This window comes from Suricata suricatta, chromosome 11, assembly GCF_006229205.1.
Source record: "Suricata suricatta isolate VVHF042 chromosome 11, meerkat_22Aug2017_6uvM2_HiC, whole genome shotgun sequence".
NCBI classification, from domain to species: domain Eukaryota; kingdom Metazoa; phylum Chordata; class Mammalia; order Carnivora; family Herpestidae; genus Suricata; species Suricata suricatta.
Window position 1 is genome coordinate 94,511,368 of NC_043710.1, and position 21,097 is coordinate 94,532,464.

The 21,097-nt window shown below is 40.9% G+C and overlaps 1 protein-coding gene and 1 non-coding gene across 9 annotated transcripts in view; one reads left to right on the plus strand and one right to left on the minus strand.

The window, feature by feature from the left end:
* The window catches only part of GRIA4 (glutamate ionotropic receptor AMPA type subunit 4), a 552,500-nt gene that overhangs the window by 214,246 nt on the left and 317,157 nt on the right, over positions 1-21,097 (minus strand). For all 8 annotated transcript variants that reach the window (XM_029956122.1, XM_029956117.1, XM_029956119.1 and 5 more), the window contains one exon: positions 19,636-19,875. In XM_029956122.1, coding sequence (XP_029811982.1) covers positions 19,636-19,875 — 240 coding nt within the window. The remainder of the gene's footprint in view (positions 1-19,635; positions 19,876-21,097) is intronic.
* Positions 13,535-13,636, plus strand: LOC115272851. The gene has a single exon (XR_003900503.1). It is a non-coding gene; the product is annotated as a U6 spliceosomal RNA (small nuclear RNA).

The window sequence follows — 21,097 nt, forward strand, 5'->3', positions numbered from 1 at the left end:
ATCTAATGGATAGTTGATACCTGTCACAACACAGCATTTTATATACTGTTAAGTGAAACTGCAATACAATCTAAGTTTATTTTGGGAGTGTTTGCTGTATCATTGGATTTAATGAAATGTTTAGAGGTGCAGTAGGCATGACTTTGAATAGATAATGAAAGAAAATGCAAAATACTTATTCATTCATGATGTGGTTTCATCTTAGCTTGGGCAAACCATGCAGTATTTAATACATAGTAGCAGAATATTTACTATTGAAGCTTGAAAAGATGTGAGTTCTTTGTGTGCAATCTTTCATTTATGCATGTGAGAGGGTTTTCTTTTTTTTCATATTTTTACATTATAGTACTTGTTTTGCTTGTTGGTAGTGTTTGCTTATTTAATACATTCCGTCAGGGACAGAAATTACATGCTGGTTTTCTCCCCCTAGGAAGTGTGTCTTGGGTTTTTCCCTTATTATTTTCTTTACTTTTTTTTTTTCCTCTTCTTTTTTTGGTGGTGGGGGTGGTTATGTTTAAATGAAGTTGCTTTTACAGCACCAAAGACTTAATCATCCATTTCCTATATAAAAGGTAGCTACTTTTTTGCATGGACCTCAAGTATACTGTAGTATAGAGGTGGAATTTAAGGAAAGGTATTAAGCAGGCTGTGTTTTAGCTTATGGGCAAATAATAAATTGTATCATTTATCTTGAATGTATCATAGATAAGCTGCTATATAACGATCACCACTTCAGATAGCTGGGAAATTAGGTGGTTAACTAGTTGTTACTTAACCTAATTTCTGTATAAGTCTAATTACATGAAATGGAAGTTGGGGTTTTGATTTATTACTTTGCTTTTCTGTTTGGAGCGTCATTGTAACTACTGTATTGTAAATGATGGGAAATAATTGCATATATTTAAAAATTAAAAAAAATTAAACATTAAAAAAATAAGACTTTGTTAGTTCAGGAATGCAATATATCATGTGATAGCATCTATGTCCTTATTATGAATTTATAATAGTATTTCCAGGGCACCTGGGTAGCTTGGTCAATTAAGTGTCCAACTCTTGATTTCAACTGAGGTCATGATCTTGCAATTTGTGAGATCGAGGATCCCACCGGGCTCTGCACTAACCACATAGAACTTGCTTGAGATTATCTCTCTCTGTGTCCCTCCCCTGCTTGCCCATGCCCCGTTCTCAAAAGAAACAAATAAACATTAAAAAAATATATATACACAATACTATTTCCATGGTACTCATATTCACTTTCTTGCACAGATTCTGAAATCAACTTGACAAATATTTATGGAGTTACTATTAAGAATACTTTAAAAAAGGTATTTTTGTATACTGCAAATTTGGTTTACTTAGCAATGAAACAATACACAGAATAAACACAAGCTTGATTGTCTCTTTTATGTCAGATAATTCTATTGAAGTCATCAATTCTCAGCGACAGCTCTAAGTCAGGTGTTGGCAAGCTTCTATGAAGGGTCGGTCAGGTAGTAAATATTTGACGCTTTGAGGGCCATAGCGCCTCCGTGGCAACTATTCAACTGCACCGCTGCAGTGTCAAAGTAGCCACAGGTGACCTGAGTGAGGTGGCTGCGTGAATGACAATACAAGGCTGCCAGCCAGATTTGGTCCACCAGCTACAGTTTGCTGACTCTTCTTCTATGGGTTAGGAATGAAAAACTTCATACCTATGATGATCTGTGGCTACTGGAAAATTCTAGTTACTACGGGTGTCCACGGGCAATGCTTCCAGATCTGGTCCTGTCTACGCTCTTCGGCACCGTCTGTTCCGCATTTATTTCCACTCAGCAGCTCATAGTCTCATCAGTTAATATATTCAGGAATATCCCAGTACTTCTGTAAACTCACTCTGATTTGTCTCACGCACATTAATTTTCAGTACCTTAATTCTTGCTATTGTTGTTACTATTGCTATTTTCTTTTAAACAGAATTCTGTATACAAATTACAGCGCTGAACAGGAGTAGTGCTGCTCTATGTTGGATCAGAGAAGTTTTGACTCTTCCGTGGTCGGTTCCACTTTGCCCCCCATGTTCATCTGTACCGAGTTCAGCTGCATCATGGCCTTTTATAGCCACTTTTCAAGGCTGCACTTCCTTATCGGTTCTTTCCCTCTCAGGGCATACCTTAGATCCTGCAGCCATAGTGCTCACATGCCTCTTGGGGCCCAGCTCCTTGGCTGCAGCAGCATTTGGCCCGATGGATTGTACTGGCTTTGTTCTGACAACCACACGTCTCTAATAGTCTCTTGGATCTAGTAAGAATGAACCTACCTTTTCTCATGTTTTTAAACAAGAAACAGTAATTTGCAGTTCTGGTGCTACTCAGACTGCTTCTTAAGAAAATAAGAACTCCCTTTAAGTGTCTTTCCCCTTGTTCACCTTTTTAAAAACAACCTGCCTTTCCCTGACCACAGTAACGTGAAGGCAACACATGCTTAATATGAAAGACCAGAACTCACTAAGTTATCATTCCAGCTGACCAGCTGTTGTGACCATTTAAAATATGCTAACTCCTTAATACACTATCTACAGTTTTTTAGACTTAACAGGCATGTGGACTCTGATTCTATATACTGTTTATTTCCTAAATAATTGAGTTAAAACAGATTATATGATGTAGATAATATAAAATTTACAAAATGGAATATCTGAAATGCTCCAACTAACATACGTTTCAGGCAAAGACTGTACATGGGAATTGACATCAAGTTTAATATAAAAATACAGAAAAATAATCTCTTTAGGATGTATCAGTGACAAAATGTTACTTTTAATTTCATACTCTAATCATCGATTTCTGAATTGGCCTTGAAAGGTTGTGTTTAGGGGCATGCTAAAATATTTTACAGGTAGAAGAAGTTTTTAAATGAGCTACAGTCCAAATCTTCTCTATGTTAGAACTGATAAAAACACACCTCTAAAATCTTTTTCTAAAAATCACAAAAATGAGCTAATTCCCAATGAAGTAGGAAAGGGAGAGTAATGTGCACTCACGTAAAATACTCATGGCATGGAATCCTTTTTGGCAGAGTATACGTAGGCAAAAATGTAAAGGGCCTGCAGAGCAATATCCCTCACAAAATTATGTTCTCCACTTTCCAAATTAAAGCTGCAGGCTCTTATAAAGATGGGTGTTTATGTTGTTTTCCTCTAGCATGCGAAGAATACTTGTTTGTTATGGTCTTTGTTGGGCATCCATCAAAACAGAATAAAACCCTTAAAATAAACCTTTGAAAACAGTGAGAGTGTAATCTCTTCTAGTAAGATGACTCCTGTGTTTAGATAGTAACATCTTCTGGTGTATTCCATCCGTAGCAGACCTCATCCTTCCTGCCATGAATTAAGAATGAATAATTCTAGTTACACTGCATGCTCTTGGAGGAGTTGGGAAGGTAGTCTAAGTAATACACCCTGGCACCGGACCAGCACTTAACCCGAGCAAGCTGGGTGAGACACGGTCATCACAACACACTGCTGGCCTCAACTTCTGCCTACCGAAACCCAGCAGAGCAAAGGTTTTAATCAAACCAGCCTTTGTGCCATCTGCACAAATTCAGACTTCCCTTCCACACTGGGCTTGGGCTACCCGCTGTACCTGGAGCACTCTCTTCTCTTATTCCCGTATCTTCTAAAAAATCCTATCTCTTCACACTTTTTGTTCTCCCCAGTGAGTATTAGAATCTCTTACGTTGAATCTCCTTTTATTTTGTGTTTCTACCCCCTGCTCAATGTAGCACAGCACCATGCATATACCACAAGATAGAACATGGTCTTTAAATTCGTTTCAACAAGTGCTCCCGTGACCGTGATCTCAAATACCTCTTTATGCCATTTGGTTTGCTATCCTATAATTTGCTTGCATGAGGCATACAGGTAGAGTTATGATGCAAAATGTGATAAAAAAAAAAACCCCAAAATATCTGTGGCACACACATATTTGCAAAGCAAACTTGTACAATATAGGATGGAGAGTTGGCCAATGTTGTGATACATTAGAAGGTTGTTCTAGTCATTACCAATTAGAGACAAAATCACCTAAAAAACAATGGTCAGAAAAAGTATTACTTTGACCTAAAACAAAAATTTATCAAAGCAAATCTGGTTCATGTCCTATAGAGTTTAAATTACAAGACTTCCCACAGGAATACAAGAAAGGTCTGCCTCGGAAAGGGGATGCATGCCCATACCTGTGCATGAATAATTCTAGTTACACTGCATGCTCTTGGAGGAGTTGGGAAGGTAGTCTAAGTAATACACCCTGGCACCCCACTTACCCATATGACTGGAGAGCTGCCTCTAACATAGTAATGAATTTTTAACTTAACCCAGGTTAACCGTATTAAACAATAATACAATGTTTAAAAATTTAAAGTTTCTCTCTCTTTTTTTTTTAATAAAAATCTGTATACATATTGCAAGCTACAGCCCACAGGCCAAATCTGGCCTCCCATCTGCCTATGTATGGCATGTAAGGTATGAATGGTTTCTACACTTTTAAATGTTTGGATGGAGAGAGGGAAATAAAAATAGGATTTTGCGACACATGAAAATGATGTGAAATTCAAATTTCATTGTCCATAAATAGGGTTTTATTAGAACACAGGCATGCTCATTCACTTACGTATTATCAAGGGCTGTTTTCCGCTGTAACATCAGCGTTGAACAGTTTTGACAGAAACCATATGGTCTGCGAAGCCTAAAGTATACACCGTGTGGCTCCGTACAAAAAGGGTTTGCTGACCCTCGGCACCGACCATCCTCCCTCACAAGGAACACAGCGTCAGAGTTCCCCGTATGCAGTACAACACTGTGGCTAAAGGCAAGAGTTTGTCAACTAACAGAAGTTGCTGAGTTCGGACCCTCGTACTGGCTGCCATGTGACTTTGGGTAAATTACTTAAATTCTCTATGTTTTTAATGGTCTCAGGAATAAAACAGGATAATAATTCTCCTTACCATTTGGGTTTGGGGAGAATTAAATATGCAGCACACATAGAAAATTACCCAGTGCATAATGGCAGTTATGCTGCCCAAAAGATTTGCCTAAAATATACAGATACTGGAAAGTTGAAAATAAAAAGATGGCAAAAGATATACTTGACAAATATGAGCATTAAGAAAGCTTGTGTAGCTATATGGATGTTGAAAAAAATAGACCTCAAGACAGATAGCACTGTTAAAAAGAAAGAGTTTCATTACACAGTTTTAAAAAGTTTCAGTTTATGAGGAAAACACTAAAAATTCTGAAGATTTAAAAAAATTGTTTAAGCATTTTTTAATTTTTGAGAGATACTGTGTGAGTGGGGGAGGGGCAGAGAGAGAGGGAGACAGAATCCGAAGCAGGCTCCAGGCTCTGAGCAGTCAGCACAGAGCCTGAAGTGGAGCTCGAACCCACAAGCAGCTAGATCATGACCTGAGCCGAAGTCAGATGCTTAATCAACTGAGCCACCCAGGTGCCCCAAAATTCTGAAGAATTTTATATGGAACTGTATTACATATATAAAACAAAAATCTATAGAATTACAATAAGTAATTGATAAATCTATGACCAAAGTGGGAGATATCCATGTACAAGTATCAGTTAGGTCAAGCAAGCAGAAATTTAGAAGATTCAAACAGCAAAATGTAATGAATATTTAGAATGCTGCAGCCAAAAAAGAATGACAGAAAGAAAAGAAAAGAAGGAGGCATTACAAATCCCAAACTTCAAGCTGTATTACAAAGCTGTAATCATCAAGACGATATGGTACTGGCACAAAAACAGACACTCAGATCAATGGGACAGAATACAGAACCCAGAAATGGAACCACAAAGGTATGGCCAACTAATCTTTGACAAAGCAGGAAAGAATATCAAATGGAATAAAGACAGTCTCTTCAGCAAGTGGTGCTGGGAAATTGGATAGTGACATGCAAAAATGAACCTGGACCACCTACTTACACCATACACAAAAAGAAACTCAAAATGGATGAAAGACCTAAACGTAAGATAGGAAGCCATCAAAATCTTCGAGGAGAAGGCAGGAAAAAAATCTCTTTGACCTCAGCCACAGAAATTTCTTACTCAACATGTCTTGGGAGGCAAGGGAAACAAAAGCAAAAATGATCTATTGGGATCTCATCAAAATAAAATGCTTCTGCATAGCGAAGGAAACAATCAGCAAAACTAAAAGGCAACTGATGTAATGAGAGAAGATATTTGCAAATGACATATAAGATAAAGGGTTAGTTTCCAAAATCTGCAAACAACTTATCAAAAGCATCACCCAAAAACAAATAATCCAGTGAAGCAAAAGACAAGAATAGATACTTCCCCAAACAAGACATCCAGATGGTCAACCGACACATGGAAAAATGCTCAACATCACTCATCTTCAGGGACATACAAATCAAAACCACAACGAGATACCACCTCATACCCATCAGAATGGCTAACGTTAACAACTCAGGCAACAACAGATGTTGGCGAGGATGTAGAGAAAAGAGGATCTCTTTTGCACTGCTGGTGGGAATGCAAACTGGGGCAGCCAGTCTGGAAAACAGTGTGGAGGTTCCTCAAAAAATTAAAAATAGAACTATGCTACAACTCAGCAATTGCACTATTAGGTATTTATCCAAGGGATACAGGTGTGTTGTTTTGAAGGGGCACATGCATCCTAATGTTTATAGCAGCATTATCAATAGTAGCCAAAGTATGGAAAGAGCCCAAATGTCCACTGATGGATGAATAGATAAAGAAGATGTAGTGTATATATATATATACACACAATGGAGTATTACTCGGCAATGAAAAAGAATGAAATCTTGCATTTGCAACTATGTGGATGGGACTAGAAGGTATTATGCTAAGCAATATTAGTCAGAGAAAGACAAATATATGATTTCACCCATATGAGGACTTTAAGACATAGAACAGATAAACATAAGGGAAGGGAAGCAAAAATAATATAAAAACAGGGAGAAGGACAGAAACATAAGAGACTTAAAAACAGAGAACAAATGGAGGGTTGCTGGAGGGGTTGTGAGAGGGGGATGGGCTGAATGAGTAAGGGGCATTACAGAATCTACTTCTGAAATAATTGTTTCACCATATGTTAACTAACTTGGATGTAAATTAAAAAAATAAATTGAAAACATAAATTAAAAAAATAAAATTAAACAAAATAAATAAATAATAAATTAAAAGAAAAGAAAATACTCTTGCTAAGAGTATATGAAATATTATTAAAATTGAATATACACTGGAAAAAGAAGTTCTAAAAAGTCTCAAAGAGCTGGTATCACAGAGAATACATTTCCTGCCAGAATCCACTATGTTCCTCATTCCAGGGCACATTATATATCTTAACAAATGTGACATATGGATAAATGAAAAATCTGAATAGGCTTCAGAATCATGAAGGAAATTGAAGAGTGGCTTACAAAAGTTCTTCAGACATCATGCCCAAATATTTTAAGGGATGTTCTACCATAACTTTGAGGACAAGCTAATTTTACCATTATACACACTCAGTTGGAAAACAGATAAAAAAGGTAATATTCTGCGGCATCTTCTAGAAAGCCAATAGAATCATGCCACAAAACTGCAGGTAAGTACATGTGTAAAATGACATATATGGTGAAGGGAGGTGGTGGTGTGGCTTTATTTTCCCTTGAACCCTTCCAAGTGACTATAATATGGGTATGATTGAAGCTTAAGTAGCCATCATAGACCTTAAAGTGAAGCCAAATGTAGATGGACGATATAGTAATGATAACAGAAGTATGACTGCCAGAACGTAATGAAGCTTCCATAACAGCTCCATAGTCTATGTTCGTCAGGTGCACACATATATTCATACTTAAATAGACACACACACACACACACACACACACACACACATACACTGTTATTTTGTATTTTTTATTACCTGAAGCCTAAACTCTTCTATTGATATACAACCCAAGATAGAAAACAGCTGTTATCCTCTTCCATGGCATTTTCCTTAGAAATGTGACATCACGCAAGTATCTTCAGAAGTTATTTTTTTCCAAATACGTAGGGGAGACTTCCTGACAAGCATCTGGCAAAGTAACATGTACAATTTCTGTGTCCATCTGAAGAAGCTAAGGCACAGAAGTGACAAGGTCTGGCTTGCCGAGTGCTCACTCTGGCAAGGATGTGGAAGATGGACTTGAGAGGCCACCACTGGAGCCAGGGAGGGGGCTGGTTGGTGCAGGAGAAGGAAGAGGCCTGATCACAGACTCCAACACTGTCCTTCTCAGACCCGTCTTCCACGCACTCACCTGGAGGAGGGGATGCATTTGGCATATTTCTATGTGGCACACCCTTGGCAAGGTTGATGATAGGTTGCCTGTGACTGCATGAAAGAAAAAGGAGTGAGGCGGGCTCTTCCTTTTCTAGCCTGCGAGGTAGAGTACACTTTCTTGGATATGAATATGAAAAGGAATGAATTTAAGGGGGCAGGTGATAGGTTAACTCTTGGAATGTTGAGATTTTTAGATACAATGGTTACTATGAAAATGAGTCTCCTTCAAGGATGAGGACTGAGTGCTATCTAAATATAGATTTTGAAGTCACTGTCAATACATACATAGAGATGAGACCCTAAGATTCATTCATTCCTATTTACTAAGTGCGACTACATGACAGGTGTGGTCCTTGTTCAGGGAAACCCAATGAGCAAGACAGAGTCCCTGCTAGTACAGACTCTAAATTAGAATACGATGATGAGGGTATGGAATGAAACGGAACGCTGTGTGTGACGCAGAGAACACGGAGTGCTGTGGGAACACGTGGAAGGGGCCCAACACTGGAGGGCAAATGTGTAGAACAGACTTCTTGGAAGACATGATGGTCAGACCTGAAGGATGAGTGGGAGTCACACCAGGAGACAGAGATGTGCAGAATGCACAGAGCTGTCAAGGCAAGTGGAAGAATCTAATGTGCTCAGAATCTGGAAGAGGCCGCCTTCCCTGGGGCGTGGTGTTCCAGCAGACGTGGATTACCTAATGAGGTGGGAGAAGTAATCACGAGAGGGGTTGTGAGGCCTCCTGTAAGGGGTTTGGACTTGAGATGGAGGGTCGTTCTAGTCTAGTCAAGAGTGTGCCCTGTATAGCATGGGATTCCTGTCTACAGATGCAAAGTGGTTGAGGACAGAGCTGAGGGGCTGCCAGCGTTTGAGAAGAAGTCAGAGAAAGGGGAGCCCATGATGGAACTAACTATAAGAAACCACAAACTTACGCTTCTGTTTGTTTCTTCATCAATTCAGCATTTATATTCAGACAACTTCCTGTTTTAGGAAGGTGTATGTCTCGTAATATACTAACCATGTATCTTCAATTTGTTATTCATCATATTAAACTAATCCATGTTTATTGGAGTTTAAACATAAACTGTTACAGTACTAGTATAGATGTCAATAATCATCATAACGATCATAACAACTGGATAATAGCTATCTGATACATAGTCTGTCATAAGCCAGAAACCTGGTGAGCACTTTATGTAATCTCCTGGGGACAGGGTAGATGGCTGACAGGTAGTAATTTTAGGGAGCCTACATAAGGTCAAACATGCGCTCAGTGGTACGGCTGAGATGCGAACTCAGGCACTTGACGCTGTGCTCTCATGAGTTCTCCGCTGACAACACCTGGGTTACAGGACTGAAGTTCTATCCGGACGTGCACAAGCCTGAGGGGCTTCCACAGCCTCAACTCTACGGAATGTACATCTAGGACTGGTTTTCAGTGGATCCAACAGGAACTCTGTGCTTTCCATAGCCCTGATATGTCATAACGGGGTGACTAACTATGAACCATAGCACTTGAGCAAACCTCTGGCCTAAGTTTCCCACCACAAGGATTTCAGCCTTGACTGTGCACTGTAGTCACATACACATTTGTTCCATTTTTACATTAAGTAACAATTCACAGAGACAATGTACATTATCTTTTTTAAATGTTTATACTGTGTATGTGAGAGAGAGAGAGAGAGAGAGAGAGAGACAGAAAGAGAATCTTACATTATCCTGAGGCAATGTGTTTAGTCAGAGCTCATAAAGAAAGATCTTCCCCTAGATCTTCAGTTAAGTACCTTTTTTTAAAAATGGGTAAGTTGTCAGAAAGTTATGTCATTTGCAGACTTTCAGCTTCAGAAAGGTGAGGGTCCCTGAAAAGATGGAGCCAGTAAGAAAGCCTCACAGTTTGTCCATCTGGGGTAAGAACACTGCTAAAATATACCCACATTACATCGATCTAAGGATCCTCAAGAACGCTCCCTCCCCTTGGCCCTCAGACATGACCTGTAACTCACCTGGCAGGTTGCATACCTGCTCAGGGATCTATCATGATACAGTTTTCTATATAAGTTTAATGTTTCTAAAGAAGCATTAACATAATGACCATGGGGAAAGAACAGACCTCTGTTGGATGCCCACACAACTATCTGTAATTTTTGTGTTTGAATTCGCGTTTTGACGGGGCCGGCACAATGACCTTTGCAGGGAGCAGGGCCTCCAAGGGTCCTATCCAGACCCGCCTGCTCTTCTCCTCACACTGAGCCCCAAGGATGAATGGGAAGCAAACGTGGTCCGCCATCAGTCCACAATGCCTCTGTCTAGGGCCTCCTACGTGAATTCCAAGCCGGCCCAGCACTAATGTTGGTGGAAGGCTGCGTATCTATTTTCCCTGCCAGTCCACTCAGGCCTCTTTCAAATGAACGTGCGGAAGGCTGCTGGCGCAAGAGCAGGTGTCAACGTTGTCCGTCTCCCGAATCTGTCCAACTGTCCGCACATGGCTTACAGTCCTGCTCCTGCCCCTCCCCTTCTCTGACCACCCTCGTTGCAGCGTTAAAGCACGTTCTTCGAGAACCCCCTTGCCTGGCGGTGCGGTTCTGATTCATTGTCCTTGTGGGATTTTAGCAGCAGGGTGGCACTTGGACTCTTTCACTCTGTGACCAGGGAAGGTGGGAGGGGACAGACGGACGTGTGCCTCCCTCTTCCTCCTCTCCCAGGGGTGGGACACACAACCCTCTTTATGAAAACACCCACCAGGGCTCCTTCCCCCGCACATGAGCCCCTCCTCCACAGCCCCCTCCGACCCCACAGAGGTGCCAGGCTGTGGAATCGGGTTAAGGAGGGCAGAAGACAGACAATGCAGGGACACCAAAGCAGATGCTGTAAAGGGAGCAGGGGCTTCCTTGTCAGCTTCTGATGACTGTTTCTCGCTCAATTACAAGTCAGAATCTCCACAGGAAGCTCCATTGCTATTTTTACATGTTTTTTCCTTTGCTCTCCCACTGGCCCGGGTAGGCAGGAAGGCGGTGATACATGAGCGAGACACAGAGTGAAGTGTCCTCTCCTCCTGGTAGAGTGGCCACCCTCACACTTGGCAGCTGGTCACAAGTAAATATTTGGCATTGTCAGCCTGACCAAAAATGTAATAAAATCGGTAAACAAATATACTTGGTTGAGCTATAAAAAATAGTCTAAATCCTAATGAGTTTGCTACAAACACAGATCTAAGTGCCTGAGGCCCGCCATGGGAGGTTGATAAAAAGGGAAGGCCTCGTCATCCTGGGGAAGGAGGAAGGGGTAAAGGTGTTTTCTCTCAGGGTGAGGAAAGGCACTGAAGTGGGGCTGGATGCATCAAGCACTAATGATACATTTTTCATCCCTTCTTCAAGGGTCAGGTCAGAGTCTGAATGATTCTTACTTCTGAGTTTATACATCACTGATATGTTTTGGCTATCGTGTTTTCATCTTATTTTTAATAAGAAAAATGGGCCACAAGCATTTTAAGTGGCACAATTCACAGCAGATGTGTGCTGGCGTGACACGAGCCGCGCGGGAGCTGGAGCTGGGGGTGGCTGCTCCCAAGCAGCACTACACACTCCGTGCTGCTCTGAGCGGCTCCGAGGTCAGTGACAGGTGCGCGGTCCCCCTGAAAATCTTCCCCATCGCACACCTCTCGGAAAGGAATTTCAAGGAAGGAGCAGAACCACTGATATGACTGTGGTGTGAACTGAAGTCATCACACCGTATTCTTTGCAGCTTCCTGCTCCGCCACCCGCTCCGTTATCTGTGGACGCGAGTTTACCGCAAGCCCCTAACTGGTAATGAGTGACAGAGGACGGGGGTCCCACATCTCTGGAATCATGCTGCCCAGCCACTCCAGTTTCTGACGTGGGAAGAGAAGGGGGGAAAAAGTAAAAGAACAGGACAATATGAGAAGAAACAGAGCAGAAAAGGGGAGCTGAGAACCCAAATGGAAGCCAGGAGAGCTCTCTGGAGCAATTGATACAACAGCTCATTTATTGGTAAGTAAGAGAGGTATTGTCAAAAGGTATCTCATGCCTCTTCATTTGTTCCTATTTTTGTGATTTACATCTTGACTTATTTTGCAAAAGAATGTGAGGCAGTTTAAAAATAAAAGGCACGTACGCAGCAAAACCCGAAAATGAGAAATAAAATAGCAAGATCTCTGCCCTCCCCACACACGCTCCCCTCTCCACCCGCGTCCTCCATGCTCTGCTTCAGCACAGGGGAGCAGCAAACATGCATTATGCCACCCACAGCGCTGTTTCCTAGGGCTTTCAAAATCTGTTATGCTACGTGTAGAATATAGTTTTGTTAAAAAAAAAAAAACAAAAAACAGGCCAAAGGAAATAAGCCAAACCAAACCAAAGTAAAGTTTTCTACTCTCTGCCTTGCCAAATCGATCTCTCCTAGGGACACTTTACATAATGTTACAATAATAATTTAGATATTGAACACAGGATACTCAGAAACCCCTGAAATAACACTGTTAGCCTGGAAAGCACGGATATGATAAAACGTTGAACATTAAGCGTTAAAGAGGAGGAGGATGACGTAAAACAAGAACAGCGCGTCAGTGCTTTTTGGATGTGGGACCAAAACTGCCAGCCTTTAGATCAGTTGATTGAAAGACAATGTCCCTTAGAAGTTTTAAATGTTAGGGGCGCCTGGGTGGTTCGGTTGGTTAGGCATCGAATGCTTGATTTCAGCTCAGGTCATGATCTCATGGTTCATGAGATCGAGGCCCATGTCAAGGTCTGGGATGACAGCATGGACCCTGCTTGGGATTCTCTCTCTCTCTTTTTCTCTCTCTCCCTCTCAAAATGAATAAATAAATAAACATTTTAAAAAAAGACTTTTTAAATGTTCGGTTTCTGTCTCTTCATCTCTCCCTTGATTATATATGACCAGTGGTGTTGGGAATGGCGAGAGACCCACCATCAATATGTACAACTCTGGGCAACACACACACGTAAAAACATTTTCCTTTGAAAACATCAATTTCAAATGAGAAAATAATGACTTCTTATATTATTTAAATTATCATCTCTTTTTCACTCAAGGAAAAAATGACATCTCATTAAGTAGATTTGAGAAAATGTCAAGGTTTTATAATGCCAAAAATATGGATTATTTTAAAGTGTTTTAAATATTTAGCTTGATTATATCTAAATCAAGAATGTTCTTTTTCAGTGCTCGCTTCAGCAGCACATATGCTAAAATGGGCATGACAGAAGATTAGCATGGCTCCAGGCAAGGATGACATGCAAGTTTGTAAAGGGGTCCATGTTTTTTGCAAACTCGTGCAGCTGCTCTAGAAAACAGTGTGGAGGTTCCTCAAAAATTAAAAATAGACCTACCCTATGACCCAGCAATAGCACTGCTGGGAATGTATCCAAGGGACACAGGAGTGCTAATTCATAGGGGCACAGGTACCCCAATGTTACAGCAGCACTTTCAGCAATAGCCAAACTATAGAAAGCGCCCAACTCTCCATCAACTGATGAACAGATAAAGAAGATGTGGTTTATATATACGACAAAATACTACTTGGCAAAGAGAAAGAATGAAAGCCTGCCATTTGCAGCAACGTGGATGGAACTAGCAGGTATTTGCTAAGTGAAATAAGTCAGAGGACACATATATGTTTTCACTCATACGTGAAACTTGAGAAACTTAACAAGACCATGGGGGAAGGGAAGCGGAAAAAAAGTTACAAATAGAGAGGGAGGGACGGAAGGAGGGAAACATATGAGACTCTTAAATATAGAGAACCAGCTGAGGGTTGATGGGGGGTACAGGGGTGAAGGGAAAATGGGTGATGGACATGGAGGAGGGCACTAGTTGAGATGAGCACTGGGTGTTGTATGGAAGCGATGAATCATGGGAATCTACCCACAAAACCAAAAGCATACTGTACACACTGTATGTTAGTCAACTTGACAATAAATTATATTAAAAAAATTTCTTTTCCAGGTTGCTCCATATTTTTTCACGATTAGAAATTCAAAGACCATCTCTGTTGGAGAAATTTTCGTTCTGACTAATATAGAAACTATGTGATACATTAAAATGTGGTATCATTAAAAAAACAAAACAAAACAATTGGGGTACCTGGGTGGCTCAGTCCTTTAAGTGTTCGCCTTTGACTCAGGTCACTCTCTCCTGGCTTGTGAATTTGAGTACCAAGCTCTCAGCTGTCAGTATGGAGTCTGCTTGGAATTCTCTCTCTCTGCCCCTCCCCTCATGCTCTCTCTCTCACAAAAATAAACATTTAAAAAACCCCTCACATGGTATCATTAATAAAATATGAATTACATGATGTTATTAGAGCACCAAAATTATTTGATACCTATTGTCAAAGACTTTCTTTGATGAATTCATTCATCCACTTCATGTTTACAGCATGCTTATTAGGGGTTACTTGCTACACACAAAAGATATAAAGGCAGTAAGGTATAATAATTACTGGTGAAAGACCTATTTCTGGGGGAAGAAAAGATATGTAAATGTATACACAATGTAATGTGAAAATTACTATAAAAAGGATTCTGCACAGGATGTTCTTTAAGTTCTTTTCCTACATGACTCAAGAAAAGATTTGGACATTTCACTCAAAACGAAATGTGTTATTCCAAATGAGCTCATTGTTTAGATACACTGTGTTGTCCCATATGGTAGGTGGCCATGAGGCAAATGTGGCTACTTAAGATAATTAAATTTTAAAATTCAGATCTTCAGGTTCAAAAGCCACATTTCAAGCACATTCAATAGCCTTAAATTTATCAACTCAAAAATCTGTCCAAGTTTTATTCCAAATTAAAACTAAAAACACCAAGCTGTGTCTTAAAGGCAAGTTCCTGGCCATCAAGTAGTATCTTGTGTACCATTTCTTAATGAAGCCATAGCAAGTGAGTTAACTTAATTCTAGTGCCTTCATGCCCATCACTGCATTTTTTTCCTTAAATTAAATTTTTATTTAAAAAAAAAGCATGGGAAAAAGCAAGGGGGGCAGAGAGAGATAATAATGACTTATGATGCATCAGACTGCTAGGTTCTACTCAAGATTGTGGAGAAATCCAGGAACATATTAAGGCAGTTATTTATAACAGGAAAAATGTTTAAATAAACAGTTCAGGATAACTGAAGAGCAAAGAAAAGTACTAAAATGTACTAAGCCATCTTATTTCTTGACAGGTGGTTTTGTACATTATAAAAAAGTTCTTATCTTTAAAGTGGATATGTGCTCTTTTTTCTGGATGATGTGAAAATACAGATAACTCTTAGACAACTATGTTTATGAGAGAAATTAATCAAGATCATAACTGAAGTTCATACCTCAGTTGATGATAGTGATACATAATTTTAAGCCCAGTATCTAAGAGGAAATAAATTGGTCTTATGATCCTAAACTTATAAAAGGAGCACAACAGTTTCAAAGGAAGAAAATATTATTACTGTCTTCTGCAAGCACTTAATTGAAACCAAGAATATTGGGAAGCAGGGTCATGTCATGGTGGAGTGAACCACCTCAACATCATGAAATGGCCACAAATTTCTATTTATAAAATAAGCAAGTCACAGAGATGAGAAGTACAGCATAAGGAACAGAGTCGATATTGCAATAACACTGTAAGGTGACAGACGGTGACCACACTTACTGTGGCGAATGCTGAGTAGTGCACAGAAGTGTTGAGTCACTATCTTGCGCCCCTGAAACCAACATAACATCGTACATCAACTAGACTTCAGTAAAAAATATAAGCAGCCATCTTCCTGATATGTTATTTTTTCATTCATGCGATTACCACTTGGTGTAAAGGTGTCGATTTTGAAGACAGGTTGGGTTACTCTCATAGAAGGTAATACAAAGGACTGGCTGTTCATCCTGCAGCAATTACTAGAGAGAATTAAGAAATTCGAGAGAGTGAGTTGCATCGGCTGGTTAAAAGCTGGACAGAGAGACAACAAGGAAAAAGCAGGCTTTGTGCAGCAAGGCTTTTCCAGGAGGAAAGTTAAAGGTAACCAGTGGCCACGTTAGAAGAAACAGAGCTTGCACCATGAAGGGTTTAAGTCTTGGGAGGCAGAAATTCAGCCAGGAAAAAGATTCTTTAAAGAACGAAACACAGCTGCTTATACTAGGGAGATTCCTGGACAGAGGTGATGGCTGGGAGGAGACTCAGTGTTGGAGCATCTGATGCGCCATGCAGAAGTGGGGATCCCAGAAGGTACAAACTAGTATGAAGCTAAAACAACACTTTGAATCCCTGTTTGGTGGGGAGGCTGATGCATGAATACCCATAACCCTCTTCTTGCCAGAGACCGAGGGACCCAGACAAAGAGGAAAAAGTAAGACATCAGACCCACTGATATCTCTATGACATCAAGATGTCATAAAAAAAGGACCTTGTGCCCAATGTGATGAACTGAGCCATGTCATAAAGAACCACATAAAGAATGGTCTCATCTTATCCCAGTATCTATTTCTTTACATCATGATTCAATTTTTTGACTCAAGTCAATTTTATTGAAGTGCAATTTTTTTTTTTTTTTGCATTTGACATGCATGTGTTACCACTGATGAACATATACTGACATCATTACCACCTACAGCCCATGGTTTACCAGGGTTCAGACATTCCAGGTGTTTGGGCAGATGTATATTGACATGTCCACCATCATCAGAGTTTCATGTCATGATCCTATGCCAGCGCCTTACTGAGCCACTTTGCTGCCTGACAAATCCTCTGTGTTCACCCCTTCTTTCCCTTAACCTCTGGCGACCACTAATCTCCTCACTGTCTCCAAAGCGTTGCCTTTTCCAGAACGTCGTATAGTTGAAATCATACAGCATGTAGCCTTTTCATATTGGCTTCTTCCATTTAGTAGAATTATGCACTTAAGGTTCCTCCATGTTTTTTAATGTATTGATAATGTTTATTTTTAGCTTTGAATAATAATATTCCATTGTCTGGATGAACCAGTTGATTTCTCCATCCACCTACTGAAGGACATTTTTGGTTGCTTTCAAGTTTTGGTAATTATGAATAAAGGTGCTATAAGTATCTGTGTGCAGGTTTTTGGCAGGTTTACTTGTGGGTAAACACCAAACAGCATGATCGCTACATCACAAGGTAAGAGTGTATTTAGTTTAGAAAGAAACTGCCATCTTGACTTCCAAATGGCTGCACCATTTTACATTCCCACCAAGAATGAGTGAGAATTCCACACACTCACCAGCATGTGGTGTTGTCAGTGATCTGGATCTTGGCCGTTCTAATAGACAGGCAGTAATACCTCATTGTTGTTTTAAGTTGCCTTATGATTCAATTTTCAGTGTCCTCTTGCTCAAGGATTTTTCCAAAAGTTAGAAATGAAAAGAATGATTTTTCTAACCTATCCTACATGCTCTAGGATGCTTTGCAGTCTTAGCGATTGGAAAATGTCATCACGAGACATGGGTAGGCTCCCATATTTTCAAATGAGAATTACTGCATGCCGCAACCATGCCAAAAACTACACTGATATTAAGTTTTCTAAACTTGTGGTTGAAAGGAAAAGTTAGGAAGAATGCCAATATAAATAATGTACTAGGACCATCACTGGTGTCATATCTTAAATGACATTCCATTTCTGAGAATAGGAAATTGGGCTTTGGACTTTTGAATATAGTTACATCTTCAAAAGGTTTATTTTGCTTGTTTATTGCTTTATGGTTATGGGTTTACTCATGTGACAGAATTCTATTCAAGGATATTCTTGAAACATTGCAATTTCAATTTTCATTCCAACTTCTTGTCAGATAGACACTTTAAGGGAAAAAGATTGATGATAAACACTACAATGGGGGTTCCCTGCTGTTTATTCTGCAATATAATCTGTTGCTGTGATTCTAGACACTAAATACCAAAAAAACCCCTAAAATTAAATAAAGAATACGGGAACTTATGTCTCACAGTGAAAAGTCAAAGTATCGCAAACATGTATAAAAATAGATGGATTGCCAATAATTTAACGTTATTCACCGTGCTTTTCCATCGCATGGGTTGTGTAGTATCAGTTCCTGATCTTCAGTCTTGAGAGGTGAAGGTAAAGTGTAATGCTGGGAGCCCTCTCTGAAGTAAGGCAGGTTTGCAAGGCCTCCCACCGTCAGATGGCCACCGGCATCTACACCCACTCAACCCCCACTCAATTTCTGCTTGAGCACCGACCCCCAAGGCGCCTGACTGACTGATAGCAGGAGTGACTTGCCTTCTAATGCTAAAAATATGTGAATCGTACCTTCTGAAAAAACTTGTTATAGGAGTTCCTCTTTTGTGATTATAGGAGCAAATACTACATTTCCTGAGAATACCTGTTTTTCTTCCCCTCGAAAAACAGGCTATTGACCCCTGCTCACAAAAGAACTAACTTTTGCTTTTGCTATGCTAAAACACATTGCCTTGTATTTAAATGTGAAAGATTCTTTCCTTCTCCCTGTGATAAGCATCTAGTTACCTCCTTCAATCATTATTGGTAAAGATTATGTATGAGTCTTCTACCAATCTATGTGCTGGGAAATTTTTACATACCAAAGAATTTGTCATCAGAAATCATTGTCTAAGGCAATTGCCACTTCTGTTTTGTACCCCATACATTTTTTCAATAAATAAAGCTGACTCTCTGGTCAGTGCAGAGATGCCCGCCTAGTGAGCAGAAAGAAGCCGACTCTTCCCTCACTCCCTTTCGCCAACACTGTCCATCCTTCAGGGAGCCCTGGACCTGCTGGAGTTGGACTCCGGACGTGTAAGGTCACCAGCAAGTAGAAAACTTATTCCCAGATCAGTACTGCATTGTCACCATGCTTCAATGACGCACTTAAAGTTTTACATTTCAAACCCAGGGATGTGGTTCAACCTGCTACTTTTTCTTTTTTAAATAAACTTACAGAGATATACGAAGACATAAAAATCAATGTGTTCCTTTTTAAAGACATTCCAAGACATTAAATCATCTGCTTGAGGCAGATTTATTTCCTGATTGTACCTGAAATACCATCATGGAAATTTTCATAGAATTGTTTATCTTGATTTCAGCTAAGTCACAAAGAATGGCTGGCTCATGAATAACCTCGTGCATCTGATGTGTTTCATTAGAAATTTCGACCTAAAATTACTGACAAGACACATCGACCTTTTTCTGATTTTAGACTTGCTAGAGCTCCAATTATTTCCTTAAATCACAAAAGTGATACAAGGCCACTTCTGGTTGAAAGTGAGGGTTTTACTCATGTAGGTGAGGGTTTGCAACTTACCCCTGTCCGTGTCGTACAAGAAGACGAAACAGTTCCATTCGTAGTGGTCCAGGAGGCTCAGGAGTGCCCCGCGCAAGGACGGTCTGAGCTGCAGCACAAACTGGCTCTCCCCCTCTGTGGGGAAACTTGGTGTGATGAGGGAGATGTGTAAGGCGCTGCAGAACGAGGTCAAGGTGTGTACCGACCTCTTATCGTAGAGTCCAAAAATGGCAAAGACTCCTCTGGAATACTGGGAACAGACTAAAAAAGACAAAGAAAGAAACAGACTATTAGCACACTCAGGCTGGTGTCTTCCACATCTAAGGTCTAGGAAGTTAAAAAAACCAACAGTGTGAATCACTTGTATGTCAGGAATATAAGGAAAGTAAAAGTGAAGAGTGCAATTAATTGTGTAATTAACTAATGAACTGTAGAGTGTGTGTGTGCGTGTGTGTGTGTGTGTGTGTGTTCAGAAACAAGGAGCCATAGGTTTCCATGTTCAAGAAGCGAGGTTGGAGCTGTAGTCCAAGATGGAGACTTGGAGGACCCTGGCCACCAGGAAGACCCTGGACTTTCCGGTCCACCAGGTCTGCACCTGTTTGGAGAGCAGCTCATCATGGAGGAGGACTGAGAGCTGACACAGCAGTGCAGAGAGCGGGTGAGAGAGGGATAGCAGACCCATAACAAAGGGAGGCCAGCCCCACACTGGGAGCTGCCCCCGCAGGGGTGGTACTGAGGCTCTGGGTGTAGATTTCCCCACCCTGGGGCACAGAGAAAATCTGTGGTTTAAAGGAGCAACTAGAGGGGCGCCTGGGTGGCTCAGTCAGTTAGGTATTTAACCCGCCTGCTCAGGTCATGATCTCTGGGCCCTGGGACCCTGCTTCCCATCGGGCTCCGGGCTGACAGTGCAGACCCTGCTTGGGGTTCTCTCTCTCTCCTCTCTGCCCCTCCCCTGCCCCTTCTCTCCCTCTCCCTCTCTCTCCCTCCCTCTCTCTCTCTCTCTCCCCCTCCCCCTCTCTCAACAAACAACGACACATCTAAAAAACAAATAAGTAAAAAACCACAGAACCAGGGGCACCTGGCTGGCTCAGTCAGTTAAGCATCCAATTTCAGCTCAGGTCATGATCTTGTGTTCTGTGAGTTCGAGCCCCATATCAGGCTTTGTGCTGACAGCTGAGTCTGGAGCCTGCTTCGGATTCTGGGTCTCCCTCTCTCTCTGGCCCGCCCCTGCTCATGCTCTGTCTCTCTCAAAAATAAATAAACGATATTAAAAAATTTAAAAAACAAACAAACAAACACCCACAGAACCTAAAGGGACCAGGCGTAGCAGGAAGGAGGGAAGGTGAGGAGGCGGCTGGAGGTCGTCTGGGTGGGAGGTCAGTGAGATCTGCATGTGCACTCCGCCACCTGGAGCGCGGTGGAGCAGCAAACAAGGTTCCAGGATGCCTTGTCCCTGCCCCGGGGCCCCTCTGGGAAAATATCC